The following is a 21,093-nucleotide window of genomic DNA, read 5'->3' as shown; positions in this document are numbered from 1 at the left end:
TAACGTAACAAAACCCACAATCTCACAAACTTTCTGAAAACTTAAACACTCAAATATTAGATTACCAAAGCATCTTCTTAATTCTTGATTTAATTAGTCTCTACCCTCGATGACGACAGAGGAACACCTTTGACAAACGCAGAGATAAAAGCGAGAGAGCTGCTTGGTTTAAAGCTAGGCACTGTATGTCCAGCTCCTCTAAAAGTAGCAAATGTTAGACCATCGTATTCTTGAACCCATCCACTTACCTGTTGTTTTAAATATAAGAATCATCAAATAGGACTAATCAAACTCAAATAAGAATCTAAAATAACCCGTTAAATAGATCCATATGTAATCATGTATTGACCTGTTTCTCATGGTACCATGGCCTCCAAGCTGTTTTGATGGGTAATCCGAGTGCATTTAAGCTATACCGAGTTCCGAGTACAGGAATACATCCGTCTGTATCACCGCTGTGCCATCGAAACCACAAACCAACGGTTTAGTGGGATGGCCGTTATATGAATAACAAAACTTTCTTCAGTATATTATATGTAACCAACCAAAGTACAAAAGCTTTAAACTGTATGGTTACGTTGAGCTCTCCACGACCAAGTTAACTCCCAATTAGTATGATATTGTGATATTGTCTGTTTTGGGAAAGTGGTCAACCCTACTCCTTCCCAAAAAGGCCATACTAAGTGGAGTTGAATTTGACTTATATATTAGACTATTATTTTGCTGAGTTTCTGATGTGGGAGATTTGTTTGTCTCCCAATTTGTTACTTGCGTAGGAAGGAACACAAATTTTTATTAATCATTTAAGCTTGACTGCCAATATGTTTTATTCTTCTCCATTAAATTTTGATTTGGTTTTCATGAATGTAATTTACCTGTAAACCCATATCCTTAATCCTCCCGCGATGAGTTTCTGGTATATAGGCAAAACCGATTGCACTACATAAGTCCAATTATGAAAGATCTCCATGCTACAAGAATACCAAAAACTATTCAGACAAGTTCCATCATGCATATATCATACAAAAGAAGAGAAACAATTAACTTATTAACACACATACTTGCAAATGCTCCAGTTCTTGAGATTAACTCCATCACTTGCATGAAGAGCTTTTTGAACATCTGCTCTGTTGTAATATACTTTCACGTAATCGTCTAAGCATGGGTCATATCCAGCCAAGCGCCTTGGAGGCATCTGAAGCATGAGAACAATATAATTTTGTTAAGTTTCAAAGACACTTGGTATATAGCTTTTAAGAGAATTTTAAGGATCTATCTATATATATATATATATAATATACTCCTTACTTTTCTTATTTTTATAATTTAAATGTTTTTCTAGCATTTTTTTTTGTTTCAAAATAAGTATTAATTTGGATTGCAAAGTAAACTTTGACGCAAATTATTTATTTTGACTTCAATTTTTTTTTTTTTTTTTTTATAAAGAATCCTTATTAGAAATATCAATAGTGAACTTGTTTGATGTAACAAAGTTTCAATATGTTTTGTATATGTGTGGAAATGTAAAAGATGAAACTAGGAAGAATATATATAATGTTTTATATCGTACACATACCCTCTTAGAGCTAATGTGATAATTTGTTTTGAATTGTGCTGATGCGAAGTAAGACGATTTTGCAGAATCTCCTTTACAAGCTGAGGTATAGAGGCTATAGATATCGATCTCGTTGTACTGCTTGTCAACTTCTGCTATGGCTTCATTGCACTTGTCGTTGTTCCAAACATCGTCGCTGCTAAAATTGCACAACCTGTTTATGTTTCTATGTGTCTCGTCCGATATCACTGCATGGCTCCATGCATAATCCACCCAGCCTCTCCAATCATCTGGATTTGATATATCAGGATTCCCCAACTAGATAGCCAAAAGAAAAAAAAAAATGGGACTGATTTGATTTGAATATATGGTTATATCGAGTATAATTAACATGTTTGTTTTTATTGTTATCGTACACAACTACTTGGTTTATTTACAGTTAGCTAGTATCGAGAGATTCAAACTTACCAAAAAACCCTTAAGATTGATGTGAAGCGACAAATCATTGTTCTTTTCATTGTTATCGTACACAAGTTCTGCTAACTCGGGTACGTATATTCCTGCACACACACGTTGCCCAAAAAAATTATAAAACCGAATTAGACAATATAAAAACTAAACACAAGATGATTTAACAGAAGATGACATATTAGTTAAAATTTTTTATAAAACCGAATTAGACATATTAGTTAAAAAAAACACAAGATGATTTTTATTTAACCTGCGTAACTTTCGCCTGCAATGTAGAACTCATTTCCTTTGTGCTCTGGGAATTTCTCGAACCAGTTGCAAAGAAACGTGTACGCGTCTTTTTCTGATGGCAGAAAAAGAGAGGAAACAGAATGTTGTAACGTACAGTTATGTTTGGTTGTTTACTAAACTAAAGTATGTATGTACGATAAAAATCTATACACTTTATTTTATAATTAACTTGAGTGATCCGAATCTAAACTATCCGACTAATGATGCGGTGTAGTTGCTCGTTGGGTATAAAACACACCATGTTAAACATCCGAGCCAAAACCTAGAGTCAACTAATCTATTAGACCTGTTTTTGTTTCTCGTAGTAGCCTGCAGCAGCGTAACTAGAAAATTTATTTAAAAAAGCGATATGTAAGAGTTTATTGTATACGAATCAATCTATTACTCTCACTCTGTTATATGAATATTGAGTTTTTTTGGGCTTTCTCACTGATTTGTTTTAAATACTTTTTTTTAAATGTATTTTTCAGTTGAATATTAATAAAATATTGATGGAGGATATTTTAATAAATTTAATTAGTACAGTAATCTGTATTTACTGTGAAAAAGCGTATATTTAGGCAAAAAAAATAATTATAAACAAAACAATATAAATATTTTTTAATATGTGAGAAAACTATAAAAGTGAATCTTCATCAAATTGAATAATAGACCTACTTGCAAAGTGATCGTCAAGATTTAGATAATCGCTACTTGTGTTTGAATACGAAAAACCAACGCCGACGGGAGATTCTAAAAACAACATGTTAACCTCTGCACAAGCAAATGATTTATGATTAAGTTATTGTAAATCATGATCATAAAGAAAAGTATATTCTAGTTTATACTACAAAACAAGATTACCTTTATTCCATGCGTATGGATTAAATATAAGTCCTTTTTCGTTGGTGTCCGCGAGAAACGGACCAATCTCTTGTGTTGCTCCATATCCCACAGAAGAACACCCTGGACCTACATGTATATAACCCAAAGTCTGAATATATTCACCAATCAGACAACTAAACAAAAGAAAAATACGTAAGACAACCTTAGCCATAATTGTTTTACCAAAAATAAATAGATAAATAACCATGTAACCGCGTTATGAGTCTACTATATTTTCACATGTTAACATTACAAAATTCAAAGAATACGATATTTATTTTGTAATGATTTTCAGCTACCTCCATTAAGCCAGAGAACTAGAGGTTTCTCTTTGGGGAGATCCATGGCTTCAAAGAACCAATAAAACAAAGCTCTTCCGTTGGATTTATCGACAGGAACATAACCGGCGTAATGTTTGAAACTCACATCAGGCTGTCCGGGCAAATTTGTCACCAGATCTGCCTCCTTGGCCAAGAAACTTCTACGATGTTGTCTCGCACATGAAACCATTTCTACTAATATTAAAAGAGCAGTAAACCACAAAGAAATTAATAGACTAGAGAAGCTCTTAGTGTGATTATCCATTTGAGGCTAGGTTTTAGTAGTGAAGAAGTTCTAGGACAAAATGTCTATTTATAACCTAAGAAAACTAGATGTCTATTTAAAAGATAAGATCATGAGTTTCCTATGCGTGCATATGAAATTTAATATTTGTTTACTTTTATCTTTTATATCTAAGTGGATATGGAAGACTATATTGTGGTAATTGGTAGCTTTAGTTTATTGAGGTGGTCGAATGATTCCAGATTTTTTTTTTTTTTTTTTTTTTTGCTGTTTATTACACCAGTTCATCCTAAGAACTAGGATTTACAGGGATAAATTCGAATGAATTCGTATATTGACTAGTGGATGAAACACTTTCTCTTTGATGGGGTTTAACCATGTCATGCCCCAAAGTAAAACAAATAAGATACAACGTAAGAAATTAGCTAGTGGCATTGCTATCTCGATGAGCTAGTGAAGAAGTCCACGGTTGCCTATGCATTTTTGTGTTAGTTTTCGGCTTCTCTCTCGTGGTTTTGTGGACAAGTCTCGGATAGATATGTTCGTGGCAAGTAGGATGAGGATTCCAGATTTTTGGTTATGTGACAATTCCACAAAATATTTTGAGTTTCGTGGATTCGGAATCGGTGTTTCTCTTTACGACTTAGCCTTATGCGCTCTCTAGCAATCATATGCAATTAGAGTAGTAATGTTGTTTTATTTTTCTGTAGATTGCTTTAATCCGTAAGAAATTAGGCGGATTGATCGACTTATCATAATAGGGTTTTCAAAATTATTTGCAGGAGTATCAAAATGAGTAACTGTACTCAATTTATAATAAACCGAAACTTAAAATTGTTAAAATTTTTTATTAATATTAATTTTAAATTCCTTGTAAAGTAAACTCTAACTCCATATGCAGTAGGTTTCCATAATTTTGATAGTAGTACATTCTAATTTTTCTATATGATTATATTGATAAATCAGAAATAAAAAACGATATTTTACTTTCTATATAATATAACTTGATGTTTTCCATTTAAAATCACATATACATGTCTCCAAACATTTGTGTTCGTTTTAACAAAATTTAAAACGTAACAAGTACGGTATAAATTTAATACTTTTTAGTAAAATAGCGGAGCTTGTATAATTTTTCTGAAATGATCGAAAGCAGAAAGTACGAGAGGAAAACAAAGAAAAATTATGCACATAAGAGATAATTAAAAAGAAGACATGTTTTCCCACTTTTGAGTTAATACATACTGACCATATAAATTCTATGTATAGATTGTGAATTGTAGTTTTTTTTTGGTAACTATTCAACTGAGTAGTGAGTGTGTAGGAACTTTACCAAACAACGAATTGATATACCACTAACGCATGGAATAATTAAATAACTGAGTGATTTAAAACCACGTTGGTCAAAACTAAAATATATATATTTCACTTAATGCCTACGCTTTAGTTCATTTGACTAATCGTAAATATGCACACATTTTACTCTTGCGTAGTTCCCTTGACAGCTGTTAGTCTCGGCAATAATTTGAAAACATGTTTAGAAGATGTTCGAAAAAAAAAAGAAAAAAGAAAACTGATTATGGGTTATGACATAGACTCCAACTTTGTTTGATGAGTGAGAGGGAAGTCATGATTTTCGGATCTTCTATGCTCTCATTGGATATATTTGTGTTTAATAGTCTACCATATAAGTCTTGATTCGTAAAATTCAGTGGGTGATAAAAAGCTGGTCTCTGATGCCGAAAGTAATTTGATTCTGATTTTACATTAAATCATAATGATAAAATAAGGTTTATTTTAGGTAATTTTTGTGTTGTTACTATAGTTTTTTTTTGGATAACTCAAGGTAAGTCCTACGTCTATAGAGAACAGTAGAACACTATGGATATACCCTCTTTTCAGATATTCAAATGGCCGTAAGCAAGGCTTCAGATCCATATGGTTATCCAGAAACAATGTGTTGGAGTTTCACACAACTTGAGAAGTGTTGATGCCTCAAACCCATCTCTTTATCACTAGACCACAAAGTCCCGAACTTGAGACGTGTTGTTAGTATAATTACATATTTTCCGATCTCATTTAAGTTACCGGAAAGGCGGAAACATTGAGATTAGTTGGGAGATTAAATTTTGGTTTATACGAGTATTTACTGCTCTAAGAAACAAGTATCTGCGAGTATAATCATGTTGTTTATTGGACATGATGTTTATTGAAGATGATGGTTTTCACGTTATAATCTTCAATTTGTAGTATTTCAAAAGTCTTTTTGGCGATTTATAATCTTCAAGTGTTGAAACTTCCACGACCATTATGATCATAACATAGAAAGTGACATATTAACATACATCTTCTCTTATAGACTTATACAATCCTTCTGACAAGTTAACGTAACCAAACCCAAACTACAAAACTTTCTGAAAACTTAGAGACTTAATTAATATTAATTTACCAAATCATATTTTTAATTCTTTTTTTTTACGTCTCTACTGCGCACGAGCTGCTTGGTTTGAAGTTATGCACTGCATGTCCAGCTCCTCTAAATGTAGCAAATGTTAGACCTTCGTATTCTTGAACCCACCCACTTACATATTGTTTTATTATTGTAATATAAGAATCATCAATTTCATACAAAAAAAGGATAAGAATAATCAAGAAACTAACCGTCTAATAAATAATCTTGATAACCGGTAATTAGATCCATCATGTGATCATGTATATACATGACCTCCAAAATAAAACACTTTTGGTTGGTATGATATATTTACTGTATGTTAATTTTGCGATCATGGATAGTTGATACACGTCTACTTTCATGATATACCTCCATCTCATCGACATCATTTGTTCTTAATTGATAACGGAAAACAGAGTAACGAAATAGAATGCTTCGATTAATGAAAATGACAGATTGATACAACGTTCATGAAACGCGATATCAACTTCTCATCTACAAGAGTTCAACATAAAACTCCGGCGAACGATGAGGAACGATTCTCAGAGAGAATCCAAAAGGAAACTATAAACAACAAATCCAAAATCTTCTTATCTTCTGCAAATGATCTTCATTAGCTATATATCTCTGCATCTCGATTCTTCCTCTAACACTCCCATCGACCAATCTTCTCTTGCCACGTCTCACAGCTACTGTCTCCACTCATGTATTCCACGTATCTAACCATATATCAATGCCTAGTTTCCTATATCAAAACTCCCCTGTTGGAAGAACCTTGACCACAAGGTTCAGTTCGAATAGGTATTCTCAAGTAGCTCTTGTGATTCAATTCCAATCCCAGGGTCAAAGGTTTGGCTCTGTATGACTTCAAGCTTTCGTTCGTCTTTGGCAAATTTCAGTTTAACAAGCTGATACACACGTTGAGACACCTCTACAACATTCTTGGCCTCACTTCCAAGCTTGTAAACAACCAATCTCCTGCTGTAAAAGAGCTGCGTCCCTTTGTCACTCTGTGTCCAAATAGAATATTCATAATGCCCAACACCAATTGATGAAACGGAGTGTATGAACTTAGTTCTCCATGTATGCTTTATTTGGAACCTCTCATCACTAAGCAGAAACGGTTTTATTAGCAATGCATCATGTCGCAGCCATAAGAGAAGTTGTCTAGAAAATGACTGAAAGAGTCTAAATCTCCCCTTTTTCTTCAAGTTAAACATCATGTCCCTATACCCAAGCAAAATATGAACAAGTTCTGCCTCCTTGCCGATCAAGAACAAACATGGATACTCTGTAGAAACCTTTTGCTTCATTTTGACTTCAAAACCATATTGTAAAGCTCTTGGTACAACTCTATGTTTGAACTTGAATCTCCTAGACTTGTAAAACGTTTTCTTTCTCTTTGTCACCATCATCTTGGCTTGTACAATACTGTTTTGGAACAGCATCATCACTCTTCTTAAAACCTCTATGATACCAATTTCAGAGTCTTGAGTATCCATTTCTAGTGGACCCACATGAAACCTGTGTGTAACCAAATGTTGACTCCTTTCTGCTGCTTCCATTTTTCTGAAAACAACCATTCTCACATTCCTAGACATAGTAGGGCTCTGTAGTATCTTATGGTCCCTTCTATACTTAAACATCCAAGACTTTGGAGCTAGTCTTTGCTTCGGTTTATGAGACTCGTCACATGTTAACTGCTCACACAACTCAGCCACGTCCGAGTGGAAATCATTAGAGATTAGACGCAAAGCTTCTGTCACGATAGGTTGTTGATCCTCAATGACCATATGCATATCAAAATCCTCTAACACTTGATGATGATGGCTAGTTTCCATGACAAAAATTGAGACCTGATGTTGTGTAACACCAGCCGTCCTCATCTTTGAGTCAGTTAACTCCGCTTCAAGTTCGGACATTGAATCATTGTCCAAAAACGATTTTGTAGCACAAACCGATTCAAGATGCGGCAACAGTTTCCGGACAACAACATAAGAATCTCCCTGATCCGCTTGTGTCTCTTTAATGCGTCTTAAATCCTGTTGCTGCAACAAGCTCTCCACTTCAACACACATCTCTTGCTTAATTGACTTTTTTCCCGCAAAAGAGTCTTTATCCCTATGTGATGATTCTTTCACCTGATGTGAAACTAACTGCAATTTCATAGGCTTGTTCTTCCTCCAACCCACTTTTCTGCTCCAAGTGTGGAACCAACCCTTATTGTCTCGTTTCCTTATTGTTTTCTTAGCAAGTTTGAATTTGAACATCCATGATTTGAATCCTTTCGCTTTCTTCTTTATTTCCAGCTTTTCTTCATGTTGAGACGTTTTACCGAACACTTGGTGTGCACTGCAATTTTCTGTAATACTCAACAATTTCTGACCCCTATCAACATCATCTTCAACCTCAAACCTCTTATTCATGTTCTGTTTAACCCAATCTTGCTCCTGATACTCGTTCATCACCACAGAATCAAGATTTTCCAACCCGAAATTTACTTCCCTAGGTTCAACACTTTTCAGAATCTCAGAATTGGAGTGCTCCTCTCGTTCCTCCATGATAGTTCTCTGTACTAAATCTTTGTGATTATCCAACTTGGAGTGCTCCTCTCGTTCCTCATGTACCAAATTCATTGAACGATGATCAATTGATTCACCAATTCCACCATTAGAGAGATGATCGTCATTACCATAGATCATAAGAAGCCCTAAGTTCTTGTGTTTCAGGTGGTGATCAGGAGCTTCTGGCTCTTTGCAAAACACACATAAGCCATTCAACCAGCTCTCGTTTATCTCTTCCCACGATATGCGCCGACGACTCTTCATCGTGCAAGTAGCTTTGATCTCCACCGAGGACACGATTGGCTCTGATACCAGTGATAACGGAAAACAGAGTAACGAAATAGAATGCTTCGATTAATGAAAATGACAGATTGATACAACGTTCATGAAACGCGATATCAACTTCTCATCTACAAGAGTTCAACATGAAACTCCGGCGAACGATGAGGAACGATTCTCAGAGAGAATCCAAAAGGAAACTATAAACAACAAATCCAAAATCTTCTTATCTTCTGCAAATGATCTTCATTAGCTATATATCTCTGCATCTCGATTCTTCCTCTAACACTCCCATCGACCAATCTTCTCTTGCCACGTCTCACAGCTACTGTCTCCACTCATGTATTCCACGTATCTAACCATATATCAATGCCTAGTTTCCTATATCATTAATCTATGAACGAGTAACTGCGCAAGCGTGTTCAATATGTCAAACAAAATTATGTTATATTAGAAGTTTAAGTTATGCGGAATGTGATTTTTCTTTATGCTTTCGTTGTGCCACTCTTCCTTACAAAGTTAAGCATGACGATGATGACCATATTCTCACCCTTTGTTATGAGAAAAATGCAAGTGGTCTACTGGTCTTTATTGGTGCCAAGTTTGTGAGAAAACAACAGATCCGAAGAAAAGGCTACTATGCATGCTATGAGTGTGGAGTCACATTCCATATTAAATGTATACTAGGAAAGGATCCCTACATAAAATCAAGAACAATTATCGAAGACTGTGTCCATACGGTTGAGTATTCCTAACAATCGTCTCAGTCGACCTATTTGCAACAAATGCCAACGATGGTGTCGATACAAGATAGTATTCAAAACATCTGATGGAAATATGATTTGTTCGGCCATGGAGGTTGATGATTTAAGGGTTTATGTTAAAAACGTAGATATCACAAAGCTAACACAGAGATATGACAAATGGTTCTACGTACATTACAAACAACACAATTTATTGAAATTCACATGACATTCATATATTATAGTACATAGAGGATTTGTATTCGTATACAAGACAGGATTTGGATTATTAATTAAAGAGACATGAACACACACACACAAAAGCTTAATCAAAGACAAGTATAGGAGATGAAGATTGAAATGTTTCAAAGAGAAGAAGTGAAGCTATAAGAAGAATAAGACAAGGTACCAAGTTGCCAACTTGTATGGATTTGCTCTGCCTTTGCATCTCCACCTGCTGCACCCATCACAACATGTAACGGATACAAATGCTCGGGCCACGGATGCGCCATTTTCGCATTCGGAGCTTTCTCTTCCCACTCATTCACATCTCCATACCTAAAAAAACACATGAAACAAATCAATGATCTTATCATATAACCAAGCAGCAAAAAGGTTAAAACTTTCTAACCTTCCTTGAAGTAGAGAATCTCTAAGCCAATGATCAAACTCCAAGGCCCAAGGAACGGGTGAGCCATCAGTGATATTAAAGTCAAGCTTCCTCAAGTTATGAGTAGCACTTCCAGAGCCAATGATAAGAACACCTTCATCTTTCAATGAAGCCAATGCTTTACCCATGTTGTAATGATAACTCCCATTTTGATTTGATTGAACAGAGAGTTGACAAATGGGTATATCAGCTTCTGGATACATCAACATAAGAGGAACCCAAGCTCCATGATCAAGTCCTCTCTTTGTATCTTCATCAACACGTTTCATTCCTCCTTCTTTCATTAACAACTCTTTAACCCTTTTCCCTAATTCAATTGCTCCTGGTGCTTCATATTTCAACTACAGACAAAAATATCAAATCAAACCCAAGAGAGATGATTTAAACATTTAAAAATCAAAACTTTATGCATCCTTCAACGATCTAAGAGCCCTAAAAATCTGTTGAGACAAAAAGTTATATTTTTTTTGGTTTTACCTTGTACATAGGATCAGGGAAGCCAGAGAAATCGTGGATCGTGTTATTGCGAAGAACAGTGTTGACAGATGGGAATTTGGTGTCCCAATGAGCAGAGATGACTAAAATCGATTTGGGTTTTTGAGGAAGAACTTTTTGAGTCCATGATTTGAAGAATTGTCTCGCTTCCAAGGAATCATCTATGCTCAAAGTTGGAGATCCATGAGATAAGAAGAAGGTTTGATTCACTTTCTCCATTGAAAATTGAAATCTCTCGAGATCTTTGCCTCTCTTTTTTTTTTTTTGCAAATGTTTCTTTTGACCAACTCTATTAGTTTTGGTTCTTCCCCAGTTTTGATGTTGTCTGAATAAAGAAACCTTTTCTGTTTGTTTGTTTTGTCAAAAGGGACACACCTACATACGACAACGACCAGGGAATGTGTATTTAACCAAATTAACCACATTTAATCTAAAAATAACTTTTTGTTTCTACTAAATAAGTTGAAACCTGTTTTAACAATTTTGATTTAATGTGATCTCAAAATTACTTGTTTGACTAATACACAGAGGATAGATTTCTATGTGTTTAGATAAAGATGTTGTTACAAGTGCATCTATTAAATCTCAAGACATTCAATCAGATAACACAATATTTCATCCCACATTAATACATCATAAGGCAATCCCATAATATACAGAAACCAATTTAAGAAAAGATTACATCTTGTCATTGCAACTCAGCTCCATGAAAGATCTTGTGTTTTTCTCATGTTTGGAACAGCTTCTTGCAAATGTTTCCTGAGACAAAACTTCTCTCCAAAGTAATCAAAACGTGTTGCTACTATAGCTGCCTTGATGAACTACCAGGTAATTGGGCAGAACTCAAATGCTCTTCCTGGAATAACGAAAAGATTTAACGATATCAACACGTGTGGTTCGAGTACAAAATGATACTAAAGTAAAGACTTTATCCAGGCAGCTGAGACCTGTAAAGTGTAAGTGAAATTGGGAGGAGGTCTGAAATCGATTTGACCCTGGACCGGACAATAAACAAAAGATGTTAACAACACGATCATTCATAACACAGTTTTTAAAATCAGTTTGAAGGATTTTATAATGTACCACCATCCCAGACATGGCTTGCTGATTCGTGAAGAAGCTATCCTGCGCCGGTGCTATCGAATTCAGTTGTCCCTGAAGAGTCAAAAGAACCAAAATTCATGTCGTTGACTTATACTCTAGCACAGATTTGGGAGATTCAAGCATTTAAACTATATGTAACCTACCAGGCCTTGGATGGTTCGTTGATCTACATAGTAGCCTTCATGAGGTGGCTCCATTAAATTTAACTATATCCACAGTTTAAACAGGTTTAGTATTAGGGTTTATAATAGATGTCGAATGGCTTAACCAGGTTTGTATTAATCAACTAACATAGCATACCAGTCCTTGAACGTTCTGTTGAGGACCATAGTAACCATTCATGTCCATCGCCTCTGAACTTATAGTTTCCTGCACAAAATGTTAAAACTATAAGGCCATATATCCAAGACATCCTACTCTTAATCTCATAAAGCAATGTGCAGTTACAATGATCAAACTAATTAGAGAAGATCAAATCAAAGCACAAACCATTGGTTGCAAGCTCTGTTGAGATTCAAGCATTTGGCTAGCCTCTTGTTGTCCCTGCATAAGATCAATTTGAGTATCTTCTTTTTAACCTTTGAAGCTAAGAAAATGTACGTAGGTTTAGATTGGCGAGAAGCTTCAGTAAAAGCATACCTTTCTTTTCCTATATACAGTCTTCTTTTTTGTTGCTTTTACCCCAGCCATTACCTGGTTTTCTTCTTCGTGAGTACCATTATTAAGCTGGCTATTAGACTCAGTGATGTTGTTTCTAGCATTATTCATATCAACACAATTTTTCAGGGTCTCGACTAGTGTGCGCAATGCGATGTTGTAGTTTTCTTCTGACACACAACCTTCCTCACTCAATTCAGTGGCTCGACTACACAAATCGTTATAGCGCTGAACTCGGGTCTGTATCTGGTCTGCTCCTTCACCAGCTAATACTCCACTCTTAGCATCTTTTGTCCACCTTTTCAATATATACTGAGGCGGGATGCTGGCGAAACCACACATCTGCAGAATCATCAAAGCATGCCGACAAAGAAACCCTTTGTATTCAAACATACGACAGAAGCAGCAAAGTTCTGACTTAGTTTTGCTCCACGTTACAAGAAAGTCATCGTCTTTTTCACAGTCTTGAACTCTAAACGTCGCCATATTTTCATCTTCTTTTTCCTTTCTAGGATGGCAAGCGACAACCCCCAAGACCTCGACTTGAAATTTCTTAAATATTGTGTGGGTGTAAGTTGTTGCCATTTGCTTCTCCCAGGGCGAGGGGGACTTCAATGCAGGTTGCTTGTGGCAAGTATCGAAATCTGCAACAGATTCCTCTTCGTACCTATTCTGCAGAATCACACCGTATTGCCTCAAGAACTCTTTCAGCGTGATTTTCTTATGGATGTACTTATCGAAGAAAGAGTTCACACTTTCTGAACGTTGAGATGTCGACATGCCTGCCAGAAACACATCGCTCATAAATGTGGGCACCCACTTTTGGCGATGTTCATGCAACCATAGCAGCCATTCATCATTCTCAAGTCCAAACTGGCTGACCATTTTCCACCACCTCATATCAAACTCATCATCTGTCCAAGATCTGAAAATGCATTTGTTGAATTTCAGTAAGAAATTCTCGTGCCGTTTCATCACATGTGAGAAATATTCAGGAATCTTTTCTAAAACATGCCATAACGCAAAGCAATGACGAGTGTTTGGTAGGAGCTCTGAAACAGCAGACATCAAGAATTTATCTTGGTCAGTGAGTATAACTTTAGGAGCTCGACCACCCATTGCTCGTAGCCATGTTTTTATCAGCCACACAAAAGTCTCCATAGACTCATCAGCAACCAATGCACAGCCTAGTAACATAGGTTGGGAGTGATGGTTCACCCCAATAAATAAAGCTAGTGGCAACTTATCGTTAAACTTGACATAAGTAGTATCAAAGGATACAACATCATTGAAACTCAAATAGTCATCTCTGCTCTTGGCATCAGCCCAAAACAGATTTCTTAAACGTTGGTCCTCGTTCAGGTCTATAGCATAAAAGAATTTAGGGTTTTCTTTCTTGATACGCTTGAAGTACTCAAGCAGTACTTGAGAATCTCCTTCTTCCAAAGCTAGATACCTACCCTTATCAACCTGACTGCTGACATCGGTCTGAAGAAGAGACCCGATATTCTTATATCCGCCAGATTGTCTCGACATTTCAACATACATTTTTTTGGTCCGTTCACTAACCGCATGCAGAATGTCGATATTATTCTTCTCAGCTAACTTGACATTCCTCTGAATCCGGAAATGATAAGCAAGGGCAGGTAAAAGTTCGTGATTGTGATCCTTTACAAACTCATGAATGATCCATTTCCCATCTGGTCTTCTCTTCACATGCATACTAGCCTTGCAATCTGTTTTTTTCACAGTTGACCTTCGACTACTACTACCACTACTCTCAGACTCAGGAGTCACACCATATCTGGAACAAGCAAACTTAGCATCAATGAAGTCTTTAGTTTTCTTGGAACGTCTACTGTTTTTAATCGACGTAGTAAAACCCATAGATTTTGCATATTCCTGATAAAAGATATACGCTGCCTCATGGGTATCAAAGTCTATACCATTTCGTGGCTCAAGATCCAGATCACCACTAAATCCAACATCTCCACCTATATTGAACTCATCAACAATTCCTATATCTCTGTTACTATGCGGTTCAACTACAATGTCAACCATATGGTCATCCCCTGCATCACTAACCAGATTCTCTTGCAAATCCATCCTAACCTTAGCCACATATGGATTCACTAACACACTCAAAAGCAACTACCCCACTATGGGCTTCCATGAAATTGGAAACTGAAATCTTTCTACTAGATAATCCACCTTAGCACCTGAAAAATGTCACAACCAAACTTCATAAGAACCAGCGCGACATCTTCTACCTAAAAACATCAAACTTGAAACACACAAAGCAATATGAAATCAATGGAATCAAATGAAAGTGAAGAACTTTCAACAACATAACTTCTAATAGTAGAAAAGTTCTGTTTCTAAAGCCAAAAAAGAGTAAAATTTCACACAAATAAGAGAAGGAGACCTGAGAACTCAAACTAAGAGAGTCAGAGACAACATACTTCTAGTAGTAGAAAAGTTCTGGTTCTAAAATTTCAGTGAAAGAACTGAACTTTCATTAGTATCAGCATAAAAGACAGAGACTTTAATGTATCTTAAGAGAAAACCTGAGAATTCAAATGAAGAGACTACAAAATTCAGGAAATGTCAAACTTTTGGATTGGTGAGGGCTTTTTACTGTATTTTCTCGGCCACCCAGAGAGAGACAAAGGGAGGGAAGGCAAAATTCTGACGTGAAAAGAGCAAAGCAAAGAAGAACACGAAGCAGGCGAGTGGGGAAGCAAAAGCGAGTGAGGAACCAAGGAGCGTGAGAGGAGAAAATCTAGGGTTCTTTTTGGGAATTTTTAGGGATCTTGGATTATGTTTTTATTTTTATTTTTTTCATTTGTTGTAAATCTCTTACTAGCCTTTACTAATTAAACATAAAGGCTTTTTGATTGGTAACACGTGTAATGACATAATGACGTTTGTTTTCGACGCGATTTTTTTTCATAATCGCGTCTATATTTACGTTTGGCGTGTGAGAAGCATTGCTGATTTATGTATTCTTAGAAAAATTGATTATTTTAAAAGCATCAGCATTGTGATTTTTTACCAAAATCTCTCGCCTACATTAATAATAATAAAATAATAAACAATATTTTTTTAATTAAAACAATTTCTAAGAAAATATGAGAAAGTTTTTAATTTAAAAGATTTGAAAAAACTATTTTAAAAAACTCTTCAAATTAAATATTTTTTTTATTATTATTACTTTAGTAAATTAAAAACTTTGGTTAGAAACCACCACTACACATGTTCTAAAAGATTTTAATTTTAACTGTATGATAATCTTCTTTTCATACAGTTTACTATAATTTTTCCACATTTTTCAAAAGAGTTATGTAGTAAACTAAATTTATCATAACTTTTAATATGATTTTTACATCTATTTTTATGATTTTTACATAACTATTAATATCTACAGTTTTTTTTTTATTATAAGTTCAAATAAAACAAAAAATACAAGAATATTAAAATAAATAACATTAAATCTATTTTTGTACATATGAGATACATGCTTATTCTTATTATGACAAATCAAGTATACTTTTTTTTTTAATCTTTACCGTCATTTTTTCTATATATATGTGGGTATCTCATATTCTATATGTAATATGCTAATCAATTACATGATGTTGATGGCTTTCACATCAAAACAGAGCTGACATTTGCCACCAAATATAAATAAAACTGTAGGGCAAATTGTACGAGAGTTGTGCTCTGAGTCACTTGCTTTTAGATTTAGTTATGGAGTTACAAATGCAGGGTTTGCATCTTATCTTTTAATATTTTTTTTCTTTTCTACTCACATATCTTTTTTTTTATGTGGAGTGGAAGATAATTGTTTTTAATTCATTTAATATTTTTTGATTTAATTCCTTTTTAAACAGCAAAATCTTTTAATATTTGATTTAATTTGGCTAAATTCTTCTAAAAATCTGAAATTTAGACATTAAATAACTTTCTAATATATATATATTTAAGTATTACTGAGAACTTTTTAATATTATATAAAAATTATATTATTTAATTAATACTTTAAGCTACCATATTATCATTAATAATGGTTATATAATTTAAAAATAATTAAAATTTGCTACGGAAAAAAAGAAAATATCAAAGAGGTGAAATAGACACGTAAGCTAAAAATCCAGCGTTGGTACTAATAGTAACCAGTAACCACTTTCATTTGTCCGTCTCGCTCTTTTAGCCTGTCAACGCTTTTCTATTTTGTCTTTTTTCTTTCTTCTAAAAATTCTCTCTTTTATTCCTTCTTCCATTTCTCTCTCTCTTCTTCCTTCTCCAGTTACTTTGGTCTCCGCCATGGCTACACAGTAAGCTTTTTCTTCGCTATTCGACTCTAAATTTGCTAACTTTGAATTCGCTTAGGTCATCTCTAATTTCACATTCGTTATTTTTCTTTTATTTTCAATTTAATATATTACAGGAGTTTACTTTCCTCTTTCGTCACTTGACTATGACTGACCTACCATAGTTAGTTAGATAGGGAGAGATACGAAGACCAAGAAGATATTTTCTCAGCTTGGTTTCTCTTATATCCTTCTGGGTTTCGCAAAACTGCAAGCAAAATTGTCTCTTTTTACGATTTGCGGCGGCGTTAGGGTTTCGTTTAGATTTTGTGATTCGTGAGTGTGTTCAAGCTTTGGGAGGAAGCAAAAATGGTGAGGAAACATGGTTGGCAACTTCCTGCTCACAAATTTCAGGTCTTTTATTTCAACCTTTCTCTGATTTTCTCCAATTTCTAACATTTGGGTTTTAGTTCATTTGTTTCGTTTGGTCATGAAACAGGTGGTTGCGATTACGGTGTTCTGCTTATTGAGTGTAGCATACTATGCGTTTTTCGCTCCTTTTGTTGGAGGACGCATCTGGGAGTATATTCTTCTCGGTGTTTACTCTCCTGTGGTATGTACTAGAATCGCTTTAGAGAATGATAAGGAATTGATAAGAGCTAGGTAGGTACATGGTAGTTTTGCATATCTGATACCCTTTTGCTTCTTGTGTCATGTGTTTGTTTTGCAGGCTCTTATTGTTTTCGTTCTTTATGTTCGTTGTACTGCAATCAATCCTGCTGATCCAGGAATCATGTCGAAATTCGAAAGAGGTGCGAGTAGAGGTGGTGACTTACCTACTGCCAAAGATATCTCGAGAAAATTTGATGAAACGGGCAGCCACCTGCAGTCTTCCCCTTCGGTTGCTTCCAGGACTTCTACTTTACCAAACTCTAGTGTGAAAGGTTCTGTTGGAGATGCTCAAAGAGTGGAAGCTGCTAAAAGAAAATCTTGCTTTAATCCGTTGGCAATATGCTGTGGCGTGTTTGTTTATGAAGATTGTCGTAGCAAAGAAGAGACGGATGAGCAGCAAGGGGATAGGGAAGAAGCTCTGTTTTGCACGTTGTGCAATGCTGAGGTAATGTGTTAATATTGGTTTATGCTTGAAGAGTAAGAAGCAACTACTAAATCCTTTGTTCACCTTGGTTTTGTGACAGGTCCGTAAGTTTAGCAAGCATTGTCGAAGTTGCGACAAATGTGTAGATTGTTTCGATCATCATTGCCGGGTAAATTTCTTACTGTTATGATAATTAACTGTTTCTTGGAGTTGATTGACTAGAGTTTTATGGGTGTGATCAAATGACATAGCTGTATTTAAATGCAACAGTGGCTTAACAATTGTGTTGGTCGCAAGAATTATATGACTTTTATATCGCTGATGGCTGTCAGTCTTCTCTGGGTACGTATATTCTCCTGATATGCCTTTTCTCAAGCTCACTTTTTGCTTACCAGTAATCAATAAATCTTTCTCTTTCTCAGCTCCTTATAGAAGCAGGAGTTGGAATTGCAGTTATAGTGCGTGTATTTGTTAATAAGAAGGACATGGAAACAGAAATCGTCAATAGACTTGGAAATGGATTTTCTCGGGCACCTTTTGCCACAGTTGTTGTAAGTATTCTTAGTGTAAGGGTGAGCATCTATTGTTGATTTTCCTGAATCCTGATGTTTTCTTACAATTTATGCAGGGTCTCTGTACTGCTGTTTCCATGCTGGCATTGTTTCCATTAGGTGAACTTTTCTTTTTCCACATGCTCCTCATTAAAAAGGTGAGTATGGAAGAAGTCAATATGCTTTTATATGTTTGTAATGTATTCGCTTTACTGGTACTAAGACGGTATACAAAACATTCATTGTTATTTTAATCTTATAGTCAACATTATTCCCAAAATAATTGAGTAGCACATGAAAACGCATGCTCTTTGTGAGAATAGAATTTGGTTTCCCTTCATGAATCATGATTGAGACCATATGTTACATTCGTCTAAACCGTCTCACTGCTTAGAGGATGTTGTATATAATAAATGTCCTCTACTTCGTTTGTAATTGGGCTGATCGCATGTTCAAAGCAACGTGAACTCATTTTTTTTCCTGTTTAACACTAATAGGGCATTACAACTTATGAATATGTTGTGGCAATGAGAGCAATGAGCGAGGCACCAGCTGGAGCTTCGATTGATGAGGAAATTCCTAACGTGCTGTATTCTCCCTCTGGATCTGCCACGACCGGCTTTAGTGGTGGAAGCTCCCTCGGTCTACCATACAAAGGAGCATGGTGCACTCCTCCTAGAGTGTTTGTTGATTATCAGGTATTATTTGCTTTCCATGAACCCTAAATAGAACAATTTTCGTAGAGCTTCCACTGGGTCTCTGTTTAGTTATTGATATGTCCGCTTGATACTTGTTATCTATGTTACAGGACGAAGTGATTCCTCATTTGGATCCTCGGATGGTTCCATCAACCGTAGATCCAGATGCAGCTGAAACAGCAGAGAGGGGCAACAAGATTCCAAAGAGACCTGTCAAAATTAGTGCTTGGAAGCTTGCAAAACTGAATTCAAATGAAGCTACAAGAGCAGCAGCCAGAGCCAGAGCATCCTCATCTGTCCTAAGACCAATAGAAAATCGTCATTTACATGATGATGAACTTAGTTCCAGAAGTGGCACCATCAGTGTTGTAAGCAGTGTAAGCACAGAAGCAAATGGAGCTACGCTGAGTAGAGAGATAAGAAACAATGATCCAATGTTGTCTCATTGTAGAAACTCTTATGCTCCAAGCCAAGGTAGTCGGGACGAGTACGACACAGGGACCCATAGTATGAGCAGTCTCAGCAGTCCAAGTCATGTTCATGAGACCGTCACACTTAGTCCTCTCCCTCAGCATCATACAGCTGGCCACCGCTTCACTGCAGCGGCCGCGTCGAATTCTTCCCGGCCACCTCTTAATCAAGCAACTAATCACATGATCCACTCAACCTTTGATGAAAAGATAATGCAGAAAGGAAACCATGCAGATCCACTGCTTCTCCCTGCTCCTGCTGCTTCTCTTCTGAGAGATGTGAGAAGAACATCAGTTGTTTGGGACCAAGAAGCAGGTAGATATATATCAGTTCCTGCAACAACATCTGAGCCAAGAACCAGATTCTCCTCACAGAACCAGCCAATTCCTAGCTCACACATGGGTAACACTCAGAATCCAAGACCCGTTGGTCATCCGCCTCAAGATTCTTCATCTGGAAGGGCTCCACCTCCTACGCAGCAGCAGCAAGGAGAGAGACTGATGTATACAGGTGAATCAATATTCTTTGGAGGCCCCCTAGTAAATATCCCAAATAGAGATGGCCTAAGACACGATGGAGACTCGGGAAGAGAGGGACAAGACCGAATGACATTAACACTGCCTCGGGAAGCTAGATTCAAAAGAGACACTACCTCAAACCAACTTCCAGTGTTTGCTCCTGTAGGTACCCGCAAGTAAACCATCAGTCTTTGAAGGCTTTGATCTCGCAGATCTAAGACTGACATGACAAGGACAGGTAGCTTCTTGAGAGTTGAGGGTCAGAGTTTGCTCAACAGTTGCAGGAAAGTATCAAGGATTGATACCATTGTATGAATCTCTTGGATTTGTGATCGAGAGATTTGGGGATAAGTTGATGAGGTAGAAAGTAGAATCCTTTGTGATAATTTCTTCCACGGGTTCGATATTCTTAGCCAGATATGATGACTCTTCACAATTCGCTCTAAAGAACTAGTATTTGTTGTATGACTCTATGAATCTCTCTAACCTCTTTCTTTTATGATCATTACATTCATGTCTGCTATTTCTAAGCGTAAAATATTGTGATCCAGATACCTTTTAACAACTGATGTGTTACGTCTTTGGTGACATAATTGTAAGACACAACAATGGCTTTGTCAAAAGACTCGAAACCAAGGTTTTTCTAATTCGAAAATGTAAGAAATGTAAGAAGAAACTTCAAAACGATCATAAGTGAAAACCCTATAAATTGTAGTATATGAAAAACATTCATTGAT

General features: G+C 36.0%; 5 protein-coding genes across 10 annotated transcripts; 1 reads left to right on the top strand and 4 right to left on the bottom strand.

Annotated features, from left to right (window-relative positions):
- Positions 1-3,791, bottom strand: scpl30 (serine carboxypeptidase-like 30). Its single transcript, NM_117599.3, has 10 exons — positions 3,481-3,791; positions 3,161-3,268; positions 2,975-3,070; positions 2,277-2,369; positions 2,024-2,115; positions 1,577-1,873; positions 1,062-1,195; positions 876-971; positions 350-455; positions 1-248 (listed from the first exon to the last, which is right to left on the bottom strand). Exons 1-10 carry the CDS (start codon positions 3,764-3,766, stop codon positions 90-92), a joined length of 1,467 nt encoding a protein of 488 aa, NP_193246.2. The 5' UTR covers positions 3,767-3,791; the 3' UTR covers positions 1-89.
- A 3,127-nt stretch (positions 3,792-6,918) lies between these two features.
- Positions 6,919-9,376, bottom strand: AT4G15096 (uncharacterized protein). Its single transcript, NM_117598.2, has one exon. It carries the CDS (start codon positions 9,023-9,025, stop codon positions 6,986-6,988), a length of 2,040 nt encoding a protein of 679 aa, NP_567457.1. The 5' UTR covers positions 9,026-9,376; the 3' UTR covers positions 6,919-6,985.
- Positions 9,377-9,962: 586 nt separating this feature from the next.
- LigB (catalytic LigB subunit of aromatic ring-opening dioxygenase family) lies at positions 9,963-11,362 on the bottom strand. Its single transcript, NM_117597.5, has 3 exons — positions 10,931-11,362; positions 10,415-10,794; positions 9,963-10,341 (listed from the first exon to the last, which is right to left on the bottom strand). Exons 1-3 carry the CDS (start codon positions 11,165-11,167, stop codon positions 10,149-10,151), a joined length of 810 nt encoding a protein of 269 aa, NP_567456.1. The 5' UTR covers positions 11,168-11,362; the 3' UTR covers positions 9,963-10,148.
- Positions 11,363-11,447: 85 nt separating this feature from the next.
- Positions 11,448-15,561, bottom strand: FAR1 (FRS (FAR1 Related Sequences) transcription factor family). 5 transcript variants are annotated; one of them, NM_001340994.1, is made up of 8 exons: positions 15,135-15,554; positions 12,692-14,928; positions 12,542-12,595; positions 12,353-12,421; positions 12,196-12,258; positions 12,032-12,103; positions 11,896-11,943; positions 11,448-11,804 (listed from the first exon to the last, which is right to left on the bottom strand). In NM_001340994.1, exons 2-8 carry the CDS (start codon positions 14,813-14,815, stop codon positions 11,751-11,753), a joined length of 2,484 nt encoding a protein of 827 aa, NP_001329443.1. In that variant the 5' UTR covers positions 14,816-14,928; positions 15,135-15,554; the 3' UTR covers positions 11,448-11,750. The 5 variants fall into 5 exon arrangements, with proteins under 5 accessions (NP_001329443.1, NP_001329446.1, NP_001329445.1 ...); NM_001340992.1 differs by having other exon boundaries at positions 11,451-11,804; positions 15,277-15,561; NM_117596.6 differs by having other exon boundaries at positions 11,451-11,804; positions 15,348-15,561.
- A 1,350-nt stretch (positions 15,562-16,911) lies between these two features.
- Positions 16,912-21,017, top strand: AT4G15080 (DHHC-type zinc finger family protein). Of its 2 annotated transcripts, NM_117595.5 has the most exons (10): positions 16,912-17,046; positions 17,160-17,436; positions 17,522-17,635; positions 17,753-18,139; positions 18,219-18,287; positions 18,389-18,460; positions 18,541-18,669; positions 18,747-18,827; positions 19,167-19,367; positions 19,478-21,017. In NM_117595.5, exons 2-10 carry the CDS (start codon positions 17,392-17,394, stop codon positions 20,534-20,536), a joined length of 2,157 nt encoding a protein of 718 aa, NP_193244.2. In that variant the 5' UTR covers positions 16,912-17,046; positions 17,160-17,391; the 3' UTR covers positions 20,537-21,017. The 2 variants fall into 2 exon arrangements, with proteins under 2 accessions (NP_193244.2, NP_001328372.1); NM_001340991.1 differs by having other exon boundaries at positions 16,928-17,436; positions 19,478-20,963.
- The last annotated feature ends 76 nt before the right edge of the window (positions 21,018-21,093 follow it).

Source organism: Arabidopsis thaliana, chromosome 4 (genome assembly GCF_000001735.4).
Source record: "Arabidopsis thaliana chromosome 4, partial sequence".
NCBI classification, from domain to species: Eukaryota; Viridiplantae; Streptophyta; class Magnoliopsida; order Brassicales; family Brassicaceae; genus Arabidopsis; species Arabidopsis thaliana.
Note: the sequence above shows the minus strand (reverse complement) of the source record. Positions and strands in the feature narration are given on the sequence as shown.

Bases quoted from the DNA above. Each gene is read 5' to 3' on its own strand.
- scpl30 (NM_117599.3), bottom strand. From the start codon at position 3,766: ATGGATAATCACACTAAGAGCTTCTCTAGTCTATTAATTTCTTTGTGG. The intron at 1,874-2,023 runs GTAAGTTTGAAT...TTGGCTATCTAG, and splicing joins TCAATCTTAAGGGTTTTTTG to TTGGGGAATCCTGATATATC. The intron at 456-875 runs GTAAATTACATT...TCGATGGCACAG, and splicing joins TTAAGGATATGGGTTTACAG to CGGTGATACAGACGGATGTA.
- LigB (NM_117597.5), bottom strand. From the start codon at position 11,167: ATGGAGAAAGTGAATCAAACCTTCTTCTTATCTCATGGATCTCCAACT. The intron at 10,795-10,930 runs GTAAAACCAAAA...TTTTGTCTGTAG, and splicing joins TCCCTGATCCTATGTACAAG to TTGAAATATGAAGCACCAGG. The intron at 10,342-10,414 runs GTTAGAAAGTTT...GTGTTTTTTTAG, and splicing joins GATTCTCTACTTCAAGGAAG to GTATGGAGATGTGAATGAGT.
- FAR1 (NM_001340992.1), bottom strand. From the start codon at position 14,815: ATGGATTTGCAAGAGAATCTGGTTAGTGATGCAGGGGATGACCATATG. The intron at 12,422-12,541 runs GTTTGTGCTTTG...CATTTTGTGCAG, and splicing joins AACAGAGCTTGCAACCAATG to GAAACTATAAGTTCAGAGGC. The intron at 12,104-12,195 runs GTAGGTTACATA...TTGACTCTTCAG, and splicing joins AACGAACCATCCAAGGCCTG to GGACAACTGAATTCGATAGC.
- AT4G15096 (NM_117598.2), bottom strand. From the start codon at position 9,025: ATGAAGAGTCGTCGGCGCATATCGTGGGAAGAGATAAACGAGAGCTGG.
- AT4G15080 (NM_117595.5), top strand. From the start codon at position 17,392: ATGGTGAGGAAACATGGTTGGCAACTTCCTGCTCACAAATTTCAG. The intron at 18,288-18,388 runs GTAAATTTCTTA...TAAATGCAACAG, and splicing joins GTTTCGATCATCATTGCCGG to TGGCTTAACAATTGTGTTGG. The intron at 18,828-19,166 runs GTGAGTATGGAA...TAACACTAATAG, and splicing joins ACATGCTCCTCATTAAAAAG to GGCATTACAACTTATGAATA.